An 18,777-nucleotide genomic window follows, 5' to 3' on the forward strand; every position below is an offset into this window, starting at 1 on the left:
ATCTAGCTTTAAAAATATTTATTAGTGAAAATAAATAAATAAAAACACGACTGAACAACTGGCATATATTATTGACTATCTATACGAAAGCTGTCAAATTCTAGTGATTTTTAACATTAGCTTTCAGTTTATTTACTTTTTTTTTATCATATTGTCTATATTCTAGATTTGAGTTTCTAAGCCTGTTATAATAAGATGTAGATCTAGAGTAAATTTTTTTTTACAATTCATATTACTTCTACTTCTATGGAAATTGTGCAGCTAGCTTTCAGTTTTTTTAAAAATCAAAGCAATATTTTTACGCTATTATTCAAGTTAATGCTCGTTCAACTTTCAAAATCTTTTTTTTTCTCTTTTAAGAGGCTAATAAACTTATATATATATATATTAGTAGGCTTACATCTTCTTACTGATTTGTGATCCATATCGTAGGCCTATTTATTTTTTCCAATGCTGACTAACAATAAGAATACTTTGTTACTTTTTGTTTACAATGGAAATTCATTTTTTTTTGGGGGGGGGGGGGGGGGCTAAGAAAAAAAAGCAAAAGATACATCTTATTTGGCGTTTCCCTAATCATTATAGCGAGTCTCTTTAAATTTTTATTTATATTTAATATTTATTAGGGTTATGCAAGCCCAAAATTAAATCTCCCTAGACACTTTTTCTATTTTTTTGTAACAAAGGGGCGTAAATCTTACCTTGCCTACAATCTACCGTTGACATGAAGACAAACCTTTTCTTACCAATCTTTACATTTTATGGCAATAAATAGATTCCAAGCAAATGACAACAATCATGGCGACAGTGCGACGTTTGATTCTGCGAAAAAAACGATGTATTTTTATTTTGGTTGCGGGATGCTTAATATGTGCAATAACATCTTGGTTTTTCACATATCAAGGTACATGTATAAATTAAATAAATAGTATAATATTAATTTAGATTTTAGTATTCATGTAAATGTAACAGAATGTAACAACATTCATGATTCAATTATCAATTCAATGATAATGAATAAGTCATAATTTATGATAATCATAATATTAATTAGATCTAGTGTATATATAATTATTTTTTAATAGTATAATAAAAATTTCGGCTACCAAAATTTCATGGTTAGAATTTAGACTCTAATTATTATAGTATAATTATAGTAATTATGATGTCAATGATGTCCTATAAAATAATTAATAATATAGATCTAGATTATTTCTAGAGTCTTATAAGTTATAGACTCTTCTACCTAGATATCACTTTCACTATACTACTACTATACAGTATACTTAAACAAAGATATTCCATTTCTTGAGGTCAGCAAGCAAAATTAAGGCTTTATCATTTTACATTCTAAACCTGAAAGGTGAAAATATTTCTAGTGAAATCATTGAAAAGTACAAGACTTATTTGGATTCCTTGATTGTGGAATTTTAAAGCAAATGTTTAAGAGGTCAAGAACTCGAAACCAGTTTATCCAATTATCCAAGGCTGGATTTAAGATGCACATACATTTCATGTGCAAACAACAAATTGCGATGCTTCCTATGATATACATGAAGTCTGTCTTCAACTCTTCATTAGAAATATTAGGAAAGGGTCACAGTCAATGTCCATCAAGGACCCTAACAATTTCCTCCTTGTTATTCCATATTGATTTAATAATTGGCCAGTGAATACTACTGTGTTACCGAATATCGGGATGTTTTAATTCCAAATCTTCATGTACTTTTCTGAACTGCCAATTGAGGCCAGCCTTGGATAATTGGAGGCGATAGGCGAAGTGTTTTTGGTGGCCCCGAATAAAATAAAAAAATCATTTATAAATCTACTACTACTAGCTAGGTAGATCTCGACTCTATACTTTTTTTTCAATATTCTAGATCTTTTTAATTCAGTCATGATAAATTCAGTGTAAATTACACTTTAATTGATCATTTACTAGAATAGTAGATTATTTAGATCTATATGTATGTCTAGATTACTCTATAGACTTATGATTATTATTATTATGGTTAATGGACCTCATTCAACAAAATGAACGGTTACATGATGTCCGTGGATAAAACAACGAAAAATACTGTCACATGATATCCATGTTTGATTTGAATATGGTAGTAAGTTGTATAGAAAAGATAGGGAAGCTTGTGACTTAAGGGTGTTTGTTTAAGATTGGTGAATGAAATTCATTGATAACAGTTTAATTCAGTAAGACTAAGAGTAATTACTTGACCTCTAGACCAGTGTTTCCCAAACTTTGTCCTTAATGATACACTTCGCACATTCTGAGTATTTAGTCGAACACTTTGCTTATTTTTTTAAAGAAATACAATCATTATCATAACAATCAGTTACAATGCAATCATGTGATATACTGGGAATAAAATAAATTAAAATAATTATTATTAAATTATTATCCCTTGTTAAGGTCTATTTCTAATAATGATTATAATGGAATCTAGTTTTAAAATGTATATTTTTATTATTACTAGTTTAATAATACTTATTTAATTAATTTAATAGATCATATTCATTTAGATTCTAGATTAGATCTTATATAGACTTACAATATCTGTTAAAATGACATATATAGAGAGAAACTCTATTGAAAAAATCTAGATTCCATTTTAAAATTAATTATAATTTATCATATATAGAATAGGTTTAATCTTATCTCATTAATAAATTCAGATTTTCCTTCAAAAGAAAAGCTACTTTATCAAAAGAGGTGTAATACTTTCAACCTAACAATGTAATGAACACTAGCCTAATTCTTAAGGCAATGATTTACTAGCCTAACTAAGCAATAATTTATTTGCATATATGCCAAGAAAGTTAGAATACATAAAATCCACCATTTCCAATCCTTCTGTTATTTGTTGTGTTTATTCTTGATGGTGTATATTTCCGGTTGCTCTGATGAACATGTTCTTTGTCCTTACATGAACAAAACATTTTGTGGGATGTGAGGCTGAGTGGGATATACTTCTTGGCCACGTAGAAAGGGGACTGAAATTTGAACTCCAACTTGAACTGAGTTGTGTTTGCAGAGTTCAGAAAGATAGCACGGAGACCTCCTAGATTAAACCCCCCCCCCCCCCCCGGCCGCCACCCAAAAAAAAAAAATCCACAAAAGAGATTGGACCATAACGCAAATAAAAGATATATACATGTATTCCTGCATGCTCAGTATTATCATTTTTCATTATTTAAAATATGCCACCATGGTATTCAATTTACAAGAGAAAAATAAAATAATTGGAAAAAAACATTCTGTCATTCTATTTTCAAGTAAAAAGTAAATAAAAACATTTAAATTATTGGTCTTGGTGTAAAACATAAGGCAAAATTTTCACCTGTGGCACAGTTCGTCAAATAATTACTTTTCATCATTTTCATTTCTTAAAAAGTAAATATATAAACATTTAAATTTCATGAATAAGAACTAGAATTTTTAAAATACTGTTTCTTTTTTTTTTTTTTTATTTATTTTAAAATTATTTATGTAGTTAGATATATTTCAATGGAAGAAGTGTGGTTTGACTGTCATAATTCATTTATCCTAAATATTAGATTCTGTTCTTGAATACCACAGTGCATTAGTATTAATGACTTAAGTGTAGCTAGCTTATCCTTATCATGAAGGAGGAGGTAGATTAGTGCACTTAATGCTTGTATGGACTCTAATGATTGGTTTGGTTTTCACCCAATACATGGATGGCTATGCGGCTTGCGCGCTGGACTGTCGTTTGGATTTATCGATGGTCAAGGGTTCAAATCCTGCCCACTCCTATCCCCCATCGTCCTGCGGGAGGTTTGGACTAGGAAGTAAACTGTCTTCAACTCTGAAGGAACATCCAAAACATGTAAAACATTTTACAAACAAACAAAAAAAAACATTCTGATACATTAGGCTTTTAAATTACTTTTTATCAATGCAAAACAAAGTTTAAAAAAAAAAACGAAAGGTGTTACTTTGTATTGTACCTTATTGTATTTTACAATACTTTATTATGTATTTTGTTATTGTCAGTTACTTTATAAGAGTACAGTCCCTTGTGTTCTGGTTCTGAAGGTTAATATTAAACAAGTAACTAGTGTTGTAGATCAAGGTACATTACGCTACCGAAGAGTTTTTGTGTCTTTTTTTTATGACTAGAGAAAGTGTCATAGGTTTTGTACATTTTTTTGTCAAGAGCAATTGAAATCAGTTAGATGGCTGCCAGGCTTTTAATAGAATTCATATGATGACATTGAAATGTAACTGTCTCTAACATAATATAGAAATGAACATACAAATATATATATATATTATTTTTTTTAAAGTATCAATCCAAGTGCAAATAGTCTGTGCAATCTAAACTTTTTAAAGAAAACAATTAATATTTAAAAGCATTGTTTGATCCATTTAAGTAATGCTTTTTCTAATTTTGTTCTCCTGATATGTTTATGTGATGCACTGTTCACTTCATAGTGAATATGTGTGTAATAATGTTAATCTCTAAAAGAACACAGTTATTTTAAAGTAAACCATGTCCTTGTGTTGATGTAATAAAATTTGTTTGCATTGCAGCTTATAAAGATATGAGTAAGTGATCCTTTTGACATTATGCTAGCTTTTAGATTATGAGTACAAATAAAAATTTCCACTTTTTTTTCCTAATCACACTTTTTTTTTGTACTTTTAATTTTTAGATGTCCATAAATTATTTCCCCTAATAATTTGTCAGATTCCATTGCTAGCTGTTGTTTTCTTTCAAATATGGGTTCAGTAATCAAGACATATATTATATTGCAAGCATTATTTATTTCTGGCATACCACAGTCACATTAAAAAAAAACATGTATATATAAAAAACCAAAAAAGGAATTTAATTATAATAAATAAAGAAACAAATTATATGCAATTTCATTCAATGATACTTGAGTGAAACAAGGATTAACAAACTAATAGATGTTTACATTTGATTGGATCTTTCATTTGTGTAACATATTCTATTAGTTTTACTTTTGTATGTGTGCGCAGCTTTAATGTTTAAAGATAAGGATTTTTCTTCTTTTCTGATGATTCTGCACAAATCCATTGCAGTACTTATCATTTCAAGCTAAAACAGTAAATAAAACACCTGCTTTTTACTTTTGAAATTATAAAATCACATAGCTGGTATATTCAAAAATTTTTACATGTCTTAGGAAATGTTTGAAAATTTAGTATGAATCTAACTGCTTAGCTTGTGAAGAAAAATGTTCAAAAATTGTATCTCCATTTTATTCACACACTGAATGGTCACCTACACATGTAAATTAAATTTTTAAATTGATAAGACTCTACATAAAGAAGTCTTTATTATTTCAATTCTCATCATTTCAAACAGATTAATTAAAATGTGTTTCAAACTTTGTACCTGATATTTGTTTTGCTTTTGAGGGGGAAAAAAGTTATATATATATATATATATACCTGGCCAGACTGTCTTGGGCTTTTTGGAATCGGAAAGATGAATGAGAACGGACAAAGACTGCTTGAATTCTGCACATACCATAAGCTCTGCATTACCAACACATACTTCAGAACAAAACCACAGCACTGTGTCTCATGGAGGCACCCTAGGTCTGGGCACTGGCACCAGCTGGATATGATACTGACACGAAAAAAGGACATCGGAAATATACTGCTGACACGTAGCTACCAAAGCGCGGATTGTGATACTGATCATACTTTAGTGTCATGCCGGACAAGACTGCTGCCAACTAAGATCCACACTTCACAGGGAAAAAGAAAATCACGCCTGAATACTACTAGCACAAAAAATCCTGATCTTTGCACCGAATTTGAGAACAAATTAGAGGAAGCTTTTAAAAACTTCTCTGTGACTGAGGTAGAAAAAAGCTGGACGTTTATGCGTGATACAATCTACCAAACATCATCACTGGTCTTTGGAAACAAAACCAAGAAAAGCGAAGACTGGTTTGAAGCTAGTCTACCAGAAATGGAAACTGCCACTACGAACAAGAGAGCAGCCATGCTAATCTACAAGAAGGATCCCACCCCAAGCAACTTAATAAGGCTCAGAGCTGCACGTAACAATGCCCAAAGAGTAGCGAGACAATGTGCTAACAAATACTGGCAGGAGCTATGCGAAGATATTCAATCTTGTGCCGACTGTGGTAACATAAGAGGACTATATGAGGGCATGAGAAAAGCCTTTGGACCTCACACCAGCAAGTGTGCTCCACTCAAGTCAAAAGATGGCTCAATCATCAGCGATCGTGCGCTGCAAATGGAACGATGGGTAGAACACTATGCAGAACTCTACCAGATTGAAAACGCCATCTCACCAAATGCTGTTTCCAACTTCCCATCACTTCCAGTTTTGACGGAATTAGACGAAACGCCCTCAGTAAAGGAGCTGAGCATTGCCATTGACATGCTTGCACATGGGAAAACACCCGGAGGAGATGGCATTCCTGCTGAAGTAATTCAGGCTGGAAAACATGCCCTAATCAAACCACTCCATGAACTGCTAAGCTTGTGCTGGGAACAAGGAATGGTCCCCCAGGAATTGAAAGACTCCAACATTGTTACAATTTATAAAAATAAAGGCGACAGCTCTGATTGTAACAATTACAGAGGCATCTCACTGCTTAGCATAGTCGGAAAGGCTTTTGCTAGAGTGTTACTAAAGCGATTACAGATCCTGGCAGATCGTGTTTATCCAGAGTCGCAGTGTGGCTTTAGGGCAGGAAGATCTACAACAGATATGATTTTCTCTCTGCGGCAGCTACAGGAGAAGAGCAGAGAACAAAAGCAGCCCCTCTTCATAGCTTTTATTGATTTGACCAAGGCCTTTGACCTTGTTAGCAGAAGCGGTCTGTTTGCTGTACTAGAGAGAATCGGCTGTCCAAATAAGTTAAGAAAACTAGTGTCAGCTTTTCACGAAAATATGCAGGGCACCGTTCAGTTTGAAAGTTCTTCCTCCAGGCCATTCTCCATTAAGAGCGGTGTAAAACAAGGATGTGTACTGGCCCCTACACTTTTTGGCATCTTCTTCTCAGTCGTACTATCCAGTGCTTTTAAATCCCTGGAAGACGGAATATACATCCATAGCAGATCCGATGGAAGGCTCTTTAACCTGGCACGTCTTAAAGCCAAAACGAAAAGGCGTCGTATCTTGATAAGGGAGCTGCTGTTTGCCGATGACGCGGCACTCGTATCTCACTCACAAGGAGGTCTACAGAAGCTAGTGAACGCCTTAGCAGCTGCTTGTCAAGAGTTTAGCCTTACTATAAGTCTCTCCAAGACCGAAATCCTGGCACAAGACGTTGCAGAAATACCTATAATACAAATTGGGAACCACACCCTTTCAGTGGTGCAGGAATTTACCTACTTGGGTTCAACAATTGTCAGTAACCTAGACTTAGACATCGAGCTGACAAAAAGGATAGGAAAAGCTACCACAGCATTGGTAAAACTCTCCAAGCGCGTCTGGGAAAATGGTAAATTGACCACAGCGACCAAAATCCTAGTCTACAACGCCTGTGTTGTGAGCACTCTCCTTTATGGCAGTGAAAGCTGGTCAACATACATGTACCAAGAGCACAGATTGAATAGTTTCCACTTGCGCTGCCTGAGACGCATAATGGGCATCTCTTGGAGGGACCATGTCTCCAATCAGGAAGTTTTGAGACTGGCCAATATGAACAGCATGTATGCTCTCCTGACACAAAGGAGATTACGCTGGCTCGGACATGTCACCCGCATGCCAGATGGTAGAATCCCGAAAGATATCTTATATGCTGAGCTTGTGGAAGGAGTCAGACCCAAGGGCCGCCCAAGACTAACATATAGAGATGTCTGCAAGCGAGACATGAGAGCCTCAGGCATCAGTGAAAGTATGTGGGAAAACATAGCCAAAGACCGGAGTGCATGGAGACAGACTGTGCGTGCTGGGACAACCCTTGCTGAGAACAAAAGAATTGAAGCGGCTTTAATCAAGAGGGAAAAAAAGAAAGCTGCCCTGTCTGCTAGCCCTAAATCAGAGGCATACAAATGTACGAATTGTGGCAAAGTCTGCCGTTCTAGAATTGGCTTGATTAGCCACACCAGATTCTGCCCCGTCTCAAGATTAAGCCAAAACCAGTGACTCACTTGGGCGCATCCATTGCCTTTCGAGACAAAAGGAGCCATATATATATATATACATATATATATATATATATAGTTGTTTTTTTTTTAAATTTCATTCATTCACTTATCATCAAGACATCGCTGGAACTGCGGAGATGGAGATAGATTAGGAGGAGAGAGAAAGAAAAAACATCCCTTTTAATTGAATGTAACAATACTAGACTTCATGACTTCATGCACTAACAAGTATTGAAACTTTGTCTATGTTATTGGAAGTTTAAAAAAAATAGAGGAGAGGCTGCAGACAGAATAAATAATATATGGGAGTAAATCAACATGCATAGCCGGTGTGTAATGTTAGTAATTAATATAATTAAAATGCAAAATAATAGATTAAAGCCTTACAATTAACTTATTTTAGCATGATACAAGTATACCTGAGTTATTTGGATTGAACGGTATGATGGGTGATGCATTCAAGAATAGCAGATGGTCAACTATAGCAATAATCAGAAACAATTACATTTCTTTCTTTCTCTTTCTTATTTTTTTTAAATGATAATTACCAGAACAAAAAAACAATATTACTGTCTACCAATACGCACATTTTCAAAAGATAAAAAAAACTTTGGTAAACACTGGAATTTATCAAATTTTGCTTGATAAATCTAGCTAGTGGCAGCAGTGAGCTTGTACTAATCCAGTAGCTTGCATTAACCTAGTACTAATTATGTCTATAGTATTTTTTCATAATGCTTAAAATTGTTTTTGTTGCTTTGTTCTTGGTTGTTGTTTATAATTGTTTCTAATTATACAACAGAAACTACTAAGCTGCTGTAGAATTCTATAAGCTTCAACAATTAATAATACAGATCTTGTTTCTAAACCAATTCAATAAAATGTAATGTACATCAAAAAGACTTAAGTTTGCTTAATAATAGGCAGCCTAAACATTCACACTTGTTACTCACTCACTAGGATTTATAGAATGTAATCATGCATTTTAGCCTATTCATTGTTGTTGCCAGTTAACTTTTTTTTTTCCATTTAATCATATTTTTATTCTCTTTTTTTTTCTTTTTAATTTAACTTTTGAAATTATGCAGTACTTGCATTCATTAGAGAATACAGAATTATTTAATTTTGGTTTATGTTTTGCAGCGTTTCTTTTCTTCTGGCCATTATAAGCACATTTATTTATTAATTATTTAGAAGTCTTTTATTTTTAACCTCCCACTGAGTGTGATAGAGGCCTACACCTTTTAATTGAACCCATTTCTTTAACGCTGTTAAATTTTTAAGTGTGTAAAAATATGCTGTGAAACAAATTTTGATTAGGTGGAAAATATTTTTGTTCATTGTTTTTCATTTCTGAGTAGCTCACAACAGTAAAATAAAATGCAATTAGAAATTGACATAACACAGGGACAGTGAATGCAATGACAAAATACTATGTTACGAATCCATATAAGTCTTCTATCCTAGATCTAATAACTTCATTTCTGTTTACATATTCAGTTAAATAGTTTGAAATACTGAATTAATTCACAACAATTTATTAAATTGAATGTATTTTATGTGCTGCACATCGCAGACCTGCCCAAGTCAACTGGTGTCATTTTTTTATTCTATGTTTATTTTGGATGTTTTCTCTTGAATATAAAAAATTGGCTATTGAATTTAGTCCTGAACAAAATGAGGATAAAGGAGAGTTCCACTGCACTGAAAATGTAATTCAGCAAATTTACTTTTGCATTTTTATTTCATAACAAGTGCAAAGATGATGAACATAAAAGATTATTTGGTTGAAGAGCTTCTGAAATATGTAGATCTGTACCTACAACACAATTTTACTGAGATTGATAGAAACTAAATAAAATGTAAATACATTAAAATAAAATATTCCTAACAACCAAGTTCAACCCAGTATCTAAAAAAATGATCAACCTATCTCTAATCTTCTCTTCCTTTCAATGTTTCTGTTGTGTATTGTTTTTTCATTTGAGATTCCTTATACCTTAGTGAACTGATCACTTAATTATATGTTCCTCAGAGATCCATAAACTGATGTCTTCTAGTTGTACTCACCTTTTTGTCTTAGAGAGCCTTTTCAGTATACGGGCCAAAGTAATAGAACTTGCTCCCCATAGAGCTCAGACAGACCACATGCTTTCAATACCATTAATTAGCTCTGCTATCTTGAATTCTTTACTTTGCCCATTATAAAACAAAGTTTTTATGATTGACATACATTTTCTTGAAAAGAACCTGGACACTTCATTTCTTTACAAGTAGTTCATATAGGAAAGCACAAGACCAAAGATACATACAGTAAGCCTATTTTCAGACAATATTTGGTTATAATTATTTTCTGTTTCTTTTTTTTTTTTTAGGGGATGGATCCTCCCTTGTCCATATGCCGCACCAGCTTACAGCACGACCAATAGAACCTAAGTTCAATGTGCTAGAGCCTCCAAAATCTGATGGCAAAATAACAATCAGCGAAAACCATCACATAGCTAGAACGCAGACAGCCACTATTAAGACTACCGTATCCGTTAGAGCATTGCTAGTGAAATCTCCACTGTCCATACACAATTCCACCCTGTCTTCCCAGAAAAATGTGACAGAAGACATAGAGGTCAAGAAAAATAAAACACTCTCTCAGATTGGTCTTCTAGGGCATAAAGAGAATGAGAAAAATATCACTAAAATTGTTTTCCACAAAATGAAATGGAACTTATCTGTGTCGTTTGAAGACATTGGAAATCTCATGAAAGACACAGCATTTCTTAACAAACTAAAACCACTCAATTTGAGCGGCCCAATGCTGACAAGCTCAAGAAATAGAACTTCCAACTTTAGTTTGTCAATGCCTATAAAGATGGGCTACTGTGACTGTTGGGAGCGGTACTGCTTCTGTTGTGTTCAGCTTGTCAATGAAAAGCTACACTTGAACAACAAGACGTGTACTAATTTTACTTTTAGTTCAAAATCACACGTAAGTAGAAATATTTATAGAGGTCTAACATTTATATTTCAAATATTTTCTATTACCATATCTGAAATATTTTAGGGTCAGTATTAAATACTAAACTTTGTTTTAGAAATGTTTGTTATGGCTTATCACTTTTGTGTATGCTGCTTACACATTCTTGGAATTTTGTTAAATGATATTTAAAATACTTGACTGTCTTTTATGCTTATATGTTAAGTTATTAAAATAGTTATTCATCTGAAAATTTCAAACTAGTATACAAATTGGGAAGTGTAATATTGTCATTGTAAGTGCATTGAACTTAGTCACTTCATATTAGGTCATATAAAAAATGTTTATTGTTAGAATAATCATATTGATGGAGAAGAATATGGTCAAACATGCATTTGGACAACAATGTTGAAAGAGTTCACATCAATTGGGTTGTATGAATGTATGTTTATTTAGGGTTAAGATATGTATGCATGTATTTTGTCTTATAGCCATGCACTTAACATAAGTTTCTGTTCATTTTGTTTCCAGGAACTAGATATTTCATTTAGAATTGACAATAAAACTGTGTACAAAGGAAGTATATCAGGTAATAGTATTATTTGTCAAAGGGGAGGGGGAGGGGCTGAGTGGTTAAGCATTTGGCTTCCAAACCTGGGTCCTTGGTTTAATCTTGGTGAAGACTGGGATTTTGAATTCTGGGATTTTTAGGGTGCCCCTGAGTCCATCCAACTCTAATGGGTACCTGACTTTAGTTGGGAAAGTAAAGATGTTTGGTCATGGGCTGACCACATAACACCCTGCTCATTAACAGTTGGCCAAAGAAACAGATGACCTTATCTGCATCTGCCCTGTAGATTGCAAGGTCTGAAAGGGGAACTTTTACTTTTTTATATTTCACGTAGTAGTTTGTCAGGTAATATAAAGTTGTTTCTAAAATCACTTGAAATCAGTTTTGAGATGACCATAAAATATGGACCTTTAAATAGTCTATTTAGTTCAACACTGTTATCTTTTTTTTTTATTGATTGCCAAATTATTGTCAACTACAGATTAAATTGATGCTTACTATTTTTGTTACAGCTGATGCTCCACCACTGTTATGCATTGGCTCAGTCCCATCAGTTGCTGATATCTGCATTCATTTTTTCAACATGCTGTACCGTGTGGACAGACTAATGTTACACAAAAGTCAGATTTTAGGTTGTATGGGCGTTAGCCTCAATATATACAACAAGACTGTCAGCATATTTCCTATGGACTGTTTTCAAATACCTGGCGATCCCAATCATCATCATGCTAAAGAAAATATGATTTTGCCAAACTTTGTACCTTGAAAAAGTTACAGTGTATTAGTTCAGCTTGTTCAACAAAAAGTATTAACATTCATATTGATCTGGAAGCATACTCTAATAGTTCATCTCTTGTTGTGAACAAAATAATAATAATAAGACATTGTCTTCGATTGATTTATGTCAATGACTTTATAAATATGTCTTTCATCCTTTTTGTTCATTTTATTAATGCAATAATAAAACATTAAGATTAGATCGGACACTGGGTTTTTTATATCTGAAAGTGTTTGATTTTTCTCTTTCTTTGTGATCATTGAATATCTTGTGACCCTATTAACATTACTGAGATATAGCTACAGTATTATGGAATTATATCTCTACAACGACTTTAAAATATTCGCTCAAGGTAAAGCAATCTCAGTCAGCCTAGAACTAAATAGCTGTTGTTGTTTTTTTCTTTACTTTGTAGATTAAGATTCCAAATTTAAGGTTATGATTATCAGCATAGGATTTTTAAAAATTAATTTTGTGTTTATCGTGATACTGTCATGATGTTTTTATATTTCACTTTTAAATAAAATTTATATTGTTTTTGCTGTTTATTTTTTTAAATGGTTCTGGGTTGGTTCACAGTTTTCTTTATTACAAACCAACTATTTTCTATGTTGATCATTCAGTTATTTGTGCACAGTAAATGGCTTTAGTGTATTAATAATTTGTATTGTCCTACTTGTTTTTAGGGGTATTTATCGTTTTCAATTTCCCTACAGTAGTCATAGGAAAAAAAGACTGGCTGATAGTGTTGAAAGTTAAAGATGATAGTGTTGAAATGTAAAGTTGATAGTGAGGGAATGAGAACCTTGGCATCTTTTTTTGTTTATTGAAGATATTGCTAAATATCTACTTTTCAAATGAGGCCTATAGAAGGAATTTGTGGGAAAAAATTAATTGCGATGTATTGTTTGTATTTTAGCATTTACAAATATTTAATAAGAAATGAACCCTTGGGATTCAACTTCAACTTGTCCAGTTACCTCCACATTCTCCTGCCTATTCCCCTTTCATTTTTTTTTATTTTGTAAATGTCCAACATGAAGAAATAAATTATTTGATTGGAACAATACAATGTTTGCAATTTTTGATTGCATCATTCTAATTTACTTCATTAATGGACATTTAAATAAAATAATCTTTATAATCCATAAGGAAATTTGTCTTACAATTAGTGCATTACACCAAACAAAACATTATAACTATAGAAAACAAAATATTCATTCACACCAGATTACTCAAAAGTTACATGTGAAATGTTTATATCAGATAGTGGTATTGTATTTAATGATTTGATTGCCAGGGGAACAAAGGAGTTTTTGTCTCTGTAGGCGATGTTTTATATCTCCTTTGTGATATAAATTCCAGTTCCAGAGGTTTTTTTGTGTTTTTTTTTTATTTCTAAAATCTTTTAAGCTTTCTTATAAATTTTTTTATCAAACAGTGTACTGTCTTAAAAATGGCATAAAAATATTAATGTTTTAAGTAATTTTACTATCATGTAATCGAAAAAAAATATTTTGTTTATTTTATTTTTTTACATTTTCTCTCTCTCTATTTGAAGATATTGATAGAATTCACATATTTCATATCTAGTTATTTTTAGTTTGCAGGCAGTTATTGGATGCTTTGAATCCTCAAGAATAAAAGGATAATAATAGCCCAGAAGTGATAAACCAAACAAACAAAAAAGTGTCCTTTAATTAGCATATCAAATTGTGTTAAGATAAATTCAGTGTGTCCAACTCTGTGGCAAGTTTTAACCAATTCACAAATATCAAATTTGTTCTTCTTAACTGAAAAATACTGTTTATTCCATGTCTTTCTTGATTGTATTCTATTCAGTCTCAATAATGAATCTAACCTAAACAGTCATTTTTTCCTGTCTAAACTAACCTTTTTGACTCTGTAGATTATATAATACCAGTAAACATAAACATTTCCTAATTCTACAAGCTATGTACCCTGACAACTGAAAGAAAATGTATGTATCTAGGTTCAATGAGCATGATAGCCTGTGTGAGATACTTTCTTTTCATTGACATCACATTAAATAATGATATTAATTTTCTTAATAGGAAAAAGCAAGACCAAATATAAGGGGCATATATTGTCATGCTGTATGTCAAGTTGTCTTTGTAGATATTCTGTATACAATTATCCTTAATTTACTTTTACATGTAGACTGTCTTCTAAATGTTCGAGTGATGTCTACATGCCTGTCCCTCCCTTCTCCTCTTCTTGCTTGTTCCAACAGCATAAGAGGAGGATCCTTAAATGTACAGGAATATAAAGTGTTTGCTTGTGGTTAGGTTTCATGAAATATGTGTGTTGTTTCTGCCAATGATTTAAAGGACTTTCATCTTTCACAGAATGTAGAACATCAGCAAGTGTAGTTGAATGTATTCTTCAAGTCTTCTTACTTAACAAGTGGCTTGTTTGTCCTTATCAAATGAATTAATAAATGTATTTACCATACACTAAACAAATGGAGATAAAAGTGTTTAGGTATGAACAAATATTGTTATTTTGTAAGCCATGAATGTAATTACTTTGAGCCAGTAATGATTTAATTACTCAAAAGTTTAGCTTTTTCTTGAAATGAAACATTATTCTGATTCTGGCTACAACCTTTAAATTCTGCTATCAGGAAAGTTGACACCTTTCTTTGTCTCTTTCTCCACTAATTTTCTTACTTTCTTTAAGCGCCCTCTCATCCTGTTGTGTCCACCGGAGAGTCCTTGTCAGTGTTTCTCAGTAGATGACTCCAAACATTTCTGTCTTCAGTACTGGGTACATTATTACTTTTGTGGTAGACTTTATATACTTCTTGTCAGCTCAGATCAGATTGAATTAAAACAGATTCTTTTTGTCAGCTAAGTTCAGATTGCATTAAGTCTGAAGATTCTTAGTATTTATCAGAAGTTTGAAAAGTTTCAAGCTTTATGTCAAAGAGTTGAGTTTGAAGTTCCAGCATTCAGACATACACTCCTCTTCAATGGTATTCAGTCCTTACATAAATCTCCATGTACAGCCTGTCTTTTTTTTTTTTTTTTTATTTGACACAGTATGAAATCTTTTTCTGCAGTAATTCTTTGTTGAATAACTATTTATTATAAAGTTTTCTTCTGCATAATTTCTGCTTTTTTTTAACCTATTAATATTTGCTTTCCTATTTTAAGTTAGCTATCCCTGGCATTGAATTCTTCATTTGCCAGAAATACAGTTTGCTATCTCTGGTATTGAATTCTTCAATTGACACAAACACGCCTTGCTTGAAACAGGAATTACATTTATTCATCGCTTTACAATGTTATTGGGAGCATATGCCACTATACTAGAGCTAGATGTTTTAGCGCATTTTAAAGTACACCTAAATCGGTTGCACTGGAGTTGTTGTGACTTCACTGAGAGTAACTTTTGAGTGACGTACATAGTGTCCTTCTGATCTTCTACATTTCCTCTACAAACTTCTGCTAGTCCAACTAGCTTGCAGCACTATTGAACAAACTGAATAGCTTTACTTCTTTTATTGCCTGGGTCGAGTTTCCTGTCTGCTATATTATTCTTTTTTTTCTGCAAGGTACATCTTTACTTCTATATTCTCCCATCTTGCAAGCAGTGGCGTAGCTAGGGTGGGGGAGGAGAATTTGAAAATCCCCCCCCCCCGGGCTCCCACTTAAGGGGGGGCCCCAAATGAGTGTTTTTTACATTAAAAATTAATATTACGCAAAATGCAGGAGCTCCCAAAGAGGTTAAGCCCCCCCCCCCCCCCCCGGGCCTCCAAACGATGGAAAATGCCTAGCTACACCCCAGCTTGCAAGGATTTCAAATTGTACATGTATGTAAAGGCATGATTAAAATTGAATTCTATTTGGTGAGACTTAGTTTGGGAAAGAACAAAGTGTTTTATCTCTGTTCTGGGTTGTTGTTTTTTTTCATTTTTTCACTTTAGTTTTATGCTACACTTCTCTATCTTGTTGGTTTAATCTTTTTAAAACCATCACAATGTTAGTAATACAAGTTATATGGTGTATTGAAAATGATCAATTGTATGCAGTAAAGACTAATGCTTGGTTTCAGTGGTATGTGTTAGTGGTTTTTCAAAACTTGAACCTAGCAATGTCCCATTTATGTATTTACAAGGTAAAAACACTTTTATGTATAGATTATCAGGTTTAAGAAAATGATACTGTAGTTAAATTTTAAAGACATCCTTCTTCACCATTATAGTTAACTTGTGGAAGGTTGGTAAGGGGAGATAACAAACATGTTGGTTCACGTGAACAAAAAACTATGAAATGTATTTTGTATATTAAAAATTTATTGTTATGAAATAGTGGAGTAGCGTTTCACCTTTATTTAGTTTTGTATAAGTATTATTGATACATAAATGGCGTGTCTTCATTCTGACTAGCTGGCCTTGTGGTATGTGCACTTCAGACTCTAATCACGCTAGTTCGAACCCTTGTTTTGTCCCGCAAGAGGTATCTGAAACTTTACTAGAAAGCTTATATCAACTCACTCCGTCTGTCTGTCTGTCATGTCCATATTTTATGCATGCTATTTCTGCCTCTTCCATTCTCGTATTAAGCTGAGGCTTTGCACAATTATTCATTTTCCCTGGCAAAACATGAATCAATTTTTTTTTAAATTATTAAAATAATTACCGGTATTGGTACCGGTAATTAATTATCGGAAATAAATATTGAGATTGGTATAAATGGTTGTAAATGTGCAGTTCCTCCTTTTACATTTTATTTTGTTTATTATATTTTGCTTGTTTCAAAAAAGCGCAAACCAGCAAGTTTAGTGGGATGTGAATACATTTATTCGCTCTGGGATTTCAACTTTTCTCCATCGAGTTTAAACTTTGAAAGATAATCTATTTAGCTGTTGGACCTTTTTTTTTTATAAGCAGTGGGAAAGATACCTAAACCCACGTGTCCATGGTTTAAGGGAGGGGGAGACTGAGTATAAGGGTAATTCGATCGTTTGTCTCTTGGAGGCCCACTTGCAACGTGGTGACTGCATGCACTTTTTCTGTTTAGTGCATATTGCTGTAGTGAAAGGATAATGTGCTTACACCTGGTGATTATGTGAGGAAGTTATCGGTGGGATTGCTTGTCTCTTTTATGTTCATTAAAATAATGTTTTAAAACCAATTCCATTTCAAACTATTAGTGTCATGCTCTGTGGAACTGTTAGACGCTCTAATGAAAAATAGATTGACAATATCCATTCTTCTTTTGAACAAAAGCATTTGGAGAACTGAGAATTATTTGTTTTTTCTAGTTACTCTAAGATGGAACGAAAAACAAAAAAACTTCTTTAATATTTTCACGTTCTCTTCTTTCTCTTCTAAAGTCCGTTTTTCTTTTCGTGTATCGTGGGGGGGGGGGGGGGGGTACACTGGTATTGTGTTCATGTGGGTGGGGTATGGAGTTTTGTCTCTGGCATCTAGAGACCTGCTCGCAAGTGTATTTGGTTCAATCCAACTATCAAGCTTACAAACAATTTATGGATTAAAATGTTTTTGTCTTTGCTGAGGATTTACTTTACTTCTGCCCCTCAGTCTTCCATTATGATATGTTTTTAATGAGTGCCCCGCCAGACATCACTGTCTCAGGAAGAAGCTTCAAGCTGTTATTTGCAATACTCGCCTGCTGAATGTAGCTTTCTCGAATTTTTAAGTTGGTTTTGGTGATTAACATTCGTGATAGGGACATGAATAGGCCCGCAGAGAAACAGAAAGCTTTCCGAGAACTACCAAATGGTTTTCAAGAATATTGCACTTGGAGATGAAAAAAAACTCAACAGGGCCGTTCCTTTTTGTTGGTCTATCCTTGGAGTAGGTATAGGCTTATGTAGGGTTCAAATCAGTGCTTCCCGCCTCTAGAGAGGTGATGGAGTCAAGATACCGTAAGTTCCAGCTGATGGAACCCATCTTATTGAGGGAAAAATAATAAGAATAAAAGGTCCTCAAGATGCTTTTCATCGGCTTTTAACAGATAGAAGGCCTATTTAACAAAATAATTATCAAGCTAATTTATCATTGATCTATCAATTCATTGGCTTTCATATGCCTCCTTTGCTCAAAAAGGCCTATGTCTTTGAATTTAAAAGCATTTTAAACACTTTTGTGGCTTTTATTTTGTTTAAGATCATCTTTATTGACTTCTTAAGATCAACTAATTGGAAAAGATTCGATTTTTTTAGTTCAAAAGTTGACAGGCCATTTCACATACGCAAAAAGCCAGATTCTTGTGAGAGAGAGAGAGATACGTATCATACATACAAACATTTAACTGGCACAC

At 33.2% G+C, this 18,777-nt stretch overlaps 1 protein-coding gene across 2 annotated transcripts; it reads left to right on the plus strand.

Annotated features, from left to right (window-relative positions):
* The first annotated feature begins 670 nt into the window (after positions 1–670).
* LOC106078186 (uncharacterized) lies at positions 671–16,801 on the plus strand. Of its 2 annotated transcripts, XM_013238990.2 has the most exons (5): positions 671–904; positions 4,571–4,585; positions 10,519–11,126; positions 11,646–11,703; positions 12,198–16,801. In XM_013238990.2, exons 1-5 carry the CDS (start codon positions 787–789, stop codon positions 12,449–12,451), a joined length of 1,053 nt encoding a protein of 350 aa, XP_013094444.1. In that variant the 5' UTR covers positions 671–786; the 3' UTR covers positions 12,452–16,801. The 2 variants fall into 2 exon arrangements, with proteins under 2 accessions (XP_013094444.1, XP_013094445.1); XM_013238991.2 differs by lacking the exon at positions 4,571–4,585 and having other exon boundaries at positions 673–904.
* The last annotated feature ends 1,976 nt before the right edge of the window (positions 16,802–18,777 follow it).

This window comes from Biomphalaria glabrata, chromosome 1 (assembly GCF_947242115.1).
Source record: "Biomphalaria glabrata chromosome 1, xgBioGlab47.1, whole genome shotgun sequence".
In the NCBI taxonomy this organism is placed as follows: Eukaryota; Metazoa; Mollusca; class Gastropoda; family Planorbidae; genus Biomphalaria; species Biomphalaria glabrata.

What these genes read in the sequence shown, in the direction of transcription:
- LOC106078186 (XM_013238990.2), top strand. Translation starts at nt 787, where the DNA reads ATGACAACAATCATGGCGACAGTGCGACGTTTGATTCTGCGAAAAAAA. An exon ending in CTTTTAGTTCAAAATCACAC is followed by an intron (nt 11,127 to 11,645) that starts GTAAGTAGAAAT and finishes TTTTGTTTCCAG; the next exon opens with GAACTAGATATTTCATTTAG. An exon ending in GTACAAAGGAAGTATATCAG is followed by an intron (nt 11,704 to 12,197) that starts GTAATAGTATTA and finishes TTTTTGTTACAG; the next exon opens with CTGATGCTCCACCACTGTTA.